The 2,440-nt window shown below is 37.4% G+C and overlaps 1 protein-coding gene across 4 annotated transcripts in view; it reads right to left on the reverse strand.

Moving 5' to 3' along the window:
• Positions 1-2,440, reverse strand: part of tln1 (talin 1) — a 103,084-nt gene that overhangs the window by 26,612 nt on the left and 74,032 nt on the right. For all 4 annotated transcript variants that reach the window (XM_014002767.1, XM_014002766.1, XM_014002765.1 and 1 more), the window contains 3 exons: positions 1,590-1,715; positions 510-626; positions 217-402 (listed from right to left, as the gene is read on the reverse strand). In XM_014002767.1, the coding sequence (XP_013858221.1) occupies positions 217-402; positions 510-626; positions 1,590-1,715 (429 nt within the window). The remainder of the gene's footprint in view (positions 1-216; positions 403-509; positions 627-1,589; positions 1,716-2,440) is intronic.

Raw genomic sequence — 2,440 nt, forward strand, 5'->3', positions numbered from 1 at the left:
ATATTTATCCGAGTATAATACCCCCCCCAACTTTATGGATGATTTTTTGGATTTAATTTAACGTATTATACTTGAATAAATACTGTAGCTGTAGAACTGTGGAATTAAGGAAAAGAGTACTTCATAAGGAGTATGGGATGTTTTCTTATTTTAGGAAAAATAATTCTGTGATGCTAAATTTCCCAGCATGCATTGTGTGACGTTCATTTGAAGTACCTTGCAGGAGTGCAGCATGTCAGCAATGGCTCTTCTGCTGAGGTTGGCGGTGGCAATGATGTCCTCCTGGCGACAGGAGTTCCCAGCAGCCACTGCTTTCGCTGTGGCCACGGTGATACCTTTGGTCATGCGAATGAACTCCTCGGGTGTGGTGGTCTTCGGCGGTGGGTCAGAACCGCAGAACACCTGCGTGGCAAAACCAGCGACACTGTGAGCGAGACAGTTCTAGCTATATTGTCACTGTTAGGAGGGAGCAGCGTCTCCTGGGTCAACAGTGGCAACACGTCACTCACAGCCAGCTCCTGTTTGATGTGTTCGATGGTGGCCTCCAAAGCTCTGGTTCCTTTGGTGGCTTCATCCTCCACTGCCTTCACAGTTTTCAGCAGAGACGTTACGTTGGTCACCATCACCTAAAGAGGCCGGGGCAGATCACACAGATGCAGATTAGACCCCGAATAAAGATGGTATTTTTAATGTGTTCTGATCTGATGAAACAGTTGAAATGATTTTGTTTGACTAAAACAGTTTCTAAAAACAAACAAGACGTTTTTCACCATCTAAAAAAAGCTTACAAAAACATTACAGCTTTCTTTACTGTATGACGAGACACTCATTTTTTAAAAAACTATGTTTAAATCCAAAGTTTTAAAAAAAAATTATAGTTCAGCTGTTTCTATACAGTATGTAAACACTAGGGGTGCAACGATACAGAAAATTCACGATTCAGTTCGGTTCGATACTTTAGTCTCATGGTTTGATACTTTTTCGATACAAAAAAGAGAAATTTCCATGCCCTTTTAACGTTTAATTTATTTAAATTAATTATGAACATTTGTTTAACCTCAAAAGTCCAGTTTTTAAATTAAATGTTGCTGAAGCAGCAAGCTTCTCAGTGGATCTGTGCTCAAAAATGCAGCCTAGGTGGAGTAGTCGAACACAGATCCACTGATCCTTTAACACAGAGCATCTTCAGAAGACAAACTGATAAAATATATTTTAAAAATCTGTATTGTTCGATACAAGTGTGTATTGAACCTAAAGCACTGTTCGATACAGTTCGATACGGGTACATGTATTGTTGCACCACTAGTAAACACATGTAGAGGTTTGGAGCTATTTCAGAACTCATTCATTATTATTGTTGAGAGAAAATTCACAAATGTTTTTTGACCAGTATTTGACACTGAGTTGATTAACTTCAACAAAATAAATTTTAATCTCTGTAATAATGATTAGAGAAGTGGTTTAATTCAGAGCTGTGGGTTTCATTCAGACATTTGAAATAAACCTTAATCGACTGTGACTGAAGTGTGAACTTGGACACATAAAAGAACAAACAAACATAATCTGAGATACTGTATTTGTTTCTCTACCTTCGCAGAGCTCTTAAGCTGGAGCATGCTTGGGTCATCGTGAGGTTTTCCTGCTGCTGCCTTCGTGGCACTGATCAGGTTGCCGAGAGCTTTGGCCACATCCTTCACCGCGTTGATCAAGACCACCTGCAGGAGACAGACACACAATGCGTGCTCTCAGAAAACTGCATTCAGATACAAGCTGGGTAACTTGTTTTAAAGCTTCACTGTTAATTAAGACAGAGACAATGACTCCACCACAGGAAGCTGCTTCCTCAGCTTAAACTCTGATGTTTAAAGCTTAAAACAGAGTTTGATAAATTTATAGAGTGGTGCATTCTACTACTTCTGAATAATTCCACCTTCACCAGAAAAACTACACAATAAAAACTACACTTAGACTCATGCACAGAGTTCCTACAGCTTAAGGCAAGTTCAATTTAAGGCATTTTAATACCTCTTTAATGCCACTTGAAATTAAATTTTGGACCAACTTCACAATAAACACAAATAGAAAAGAAACCCATTTAGTGACAATTTTACCCAAATGTTTATTTTAACACAAAACAACTAGCTGGGAGAGGCATTCAGTAAATTATTTTAGAAAATAATTGAATGTTACCAATTTTTTTTTTAGATAAATGACAATCATCCTACTTTCAATGCGTTACATTTTTAAGACCTCTAAAAGATTAATTTAAGACATTTTAAGGCTAATTAAGGCCTTATTTTTGGATGCATGAATTTAATGCATTTTAAGATTTTTTTTTAAATCCGCGGGAATCCAGGTCATAACTCCAGATGATTTTTTTCTTCATAGAAAGTTTGTCCCTGACAGATTTTTGTAATGTCATATATACAGTATATATATA

The sequence above is a fragment of the Austrofundulus limnaeus genome, unplaced genomic scaffold, assembly GCF_001266775.1.
Source record: "Austrofundulus limnaeus strain Quisiro unplaced genomic scaffold, Austrofundulus_limnaeus-1.0 Scaffold15, whole genome shotgun sequence".
Classification (NCBI taxonomy): domain Eukaryota; kingdom Metazoa; phylum Chordata; class Actinopteri; order Cyprinodontiformes; family Rivulidae; genus Austrofundulus; species Austrofundulus limnaeus.